This window comes from Gekko japonicus, unplaced genomic scaffold, assembly GCF_001447785.1.
Source record: "Gekko japonicus isolate JY-2015 unplaced genomic scaffold, Gekko_japonicus_V1.1 scaffold761, whole genome shotgun sequence".
Classification (NCBI taxonomy): Eukaryota; Metazoa; Chordata; class Lepidosauria; order Squamata; family Gekkonidae; genus Gekko; species Gekko japonicus.
Window position 1 is genome coordinate 716522 of NW_015177030.1, and position 1682 is coordinate 718203.

At 66.9% G+C, this 1682-nt stretch overlaps 1 protein-coding gene across 1 annotated transcript in view; it reads left to right on the plus strand.

Moving 5' to 3' along the window:
• Positions 1-1049: 1049 nt before the first annotated feature.
• The window catches only part of PFN1 (profilin 1), a gene marked incomplete at its 5' end in the record, with an annotated part of 1654 nt that continues 1021 nt past the window's right edge, over positions 1050-1682 (plus strand). The window contains one exon of the mRNA XM_015427897.1: positions 1050-1248. Coding sequence (XP_015283383.1) covers positions 1050-1248 — 199 coding nt within the window. The remainder of the gene's footprint in view (positions 1249-1682) is intronic.

Here is a 1682-nt window from a genome sequence, read left to right on the forward strand (position 1 = left end):
GGGTGGGGGCAGGCGCGGGGGTGGGGGCGGCGGCGAGGGTGTCTTCCTCCTCCGCTCCCCGCCCCGCCGGCCTTCTGCTGCTGCGGACTTCCCCTTTGCGTCTGGGTTCATGTGCCCGCGGGCAGGGCAGAGAGGGCCGGGCCCTGCCCCCCAGGGGCTCTACGGAAATGCCTGCGGGGGGGGGAGGCGGCGTGCATTGTCCGTGCCCACGTGCACCCGGAAGGCCTCGTGGCGCTGGGCGGCTTCTCCCTGCCCGTGACAGGAGGGGCCGGTGACCTTGAGCCCCCTCCTCCAGCTCCTGGCTGCAGCACTTGAGGCGGCTCGGGCTCCCTTCCGCGGGGGGGGGGGGGGGGGGCGCCTCCGGGCGCAGCCGCCTCGGCGGAAAAGAAAGCGCCCTGATTCGACCCTACGCGCCAGTCTCGCCTAACATGACATTTGCCCCGTCCGCTTCTTCTTCGCGGAAGAAGGAGAGCCCCGTTGAGCAAGGCCCCCTGAGCCGAGGGCCCTCCTGGGGTGTGGTCCTCCTGGGCTCTGCGCCCTCCCTCCCTCCCGGCCATCATCATCTCCTGGCAGGGACCCCTTGGGGGAAGAGGGGATTCTGCGCTCTCGTGGCCGTGGTTTCCCCGGAATAGGCCCTGGTGCCCGAGTCCCCTTCTCCGGGCAGCTTTGTGGCCAGACCAGGGGAGGGAGGGGAGAGTCCTTGGCTGGCTGGGGGGGGGGTCTGTCCCAGCTCCGCCATTTGGGGAGGGGGGTCACTCCTGGCTCTGTCATAAGAGAAGCCAATGTTGGATCAGGCCAGTGGCCCCTCTAGTCCAACACTCTGCTGCTGCTGCTTGTGGGTGGGCTGGAGGAGGGGGTCCCGCCCCACCCTGGGTTCCTCTGACTTGGAAGGTTCTTGCCAATGCAAGCCCTTCCCCCCCCCCCCCGTATGGCGCCCCTATGGCGCAGCCAGGGGTTCCTGGGCTTGGCCACTGGTTCAGCTGCTGGGCAGCCACGGTCCTTGCAAGCTCCCAGTCCCCTCTTGGGCCTGACCTGCTGTCCTGTTGCCCTGGCAGCCTGCGGAAGTGAACGTCCTGGTAGGAAAGGACCGAGACAACATGTTTGTGAACGGGCTGACGCTTGGGGGCCAGAAGTGTTCCGTCATCTGGGACAGCTTGCACACGGACGGGGAGTGTACCATGGACCTGCGGACCAAGAGCACAGGCGGAGCCCCCACCTTCAACATCACAGCAGCCATGACCAGCAAGAGTGAGTCTCCGGCACCTCCTCCTCCTCCTCCTCGCAGCTGTCTGCATCTCCTGGGGGGGGGGGGCTGGGCAGCATTATTTGCCCCAACAGCTGTGCCCTGGGCCACTTCAGATGGGGGCAGGGAAGGAAACAGCTGTGGCCTAATCCAGCCTCCCCGCAAGATAAGGCCACCACTGTTGGGGGCAGCTGGAGGGAGCCATAAATCTTGCTAACTGGGAGGGTCCCCAGGAGGGGGGAGGGAGGTGTTGGGGGCTGGGCCACGCGGGAGGGCCCCACGGAAGCTTCTTTCCCAGGTGAGCTGCTGGCACGCCTCCCTTCCTCTCCTGCTCCAGGGTCACTCAGGCGGCTTGCCCAAGTTGGGCGCCATCGTGTCCGCTTCGGTCCCTGGATTCTGGTTTAAGGGCTCGCCTTAAGGGTGCGATGCATCCTTGGGG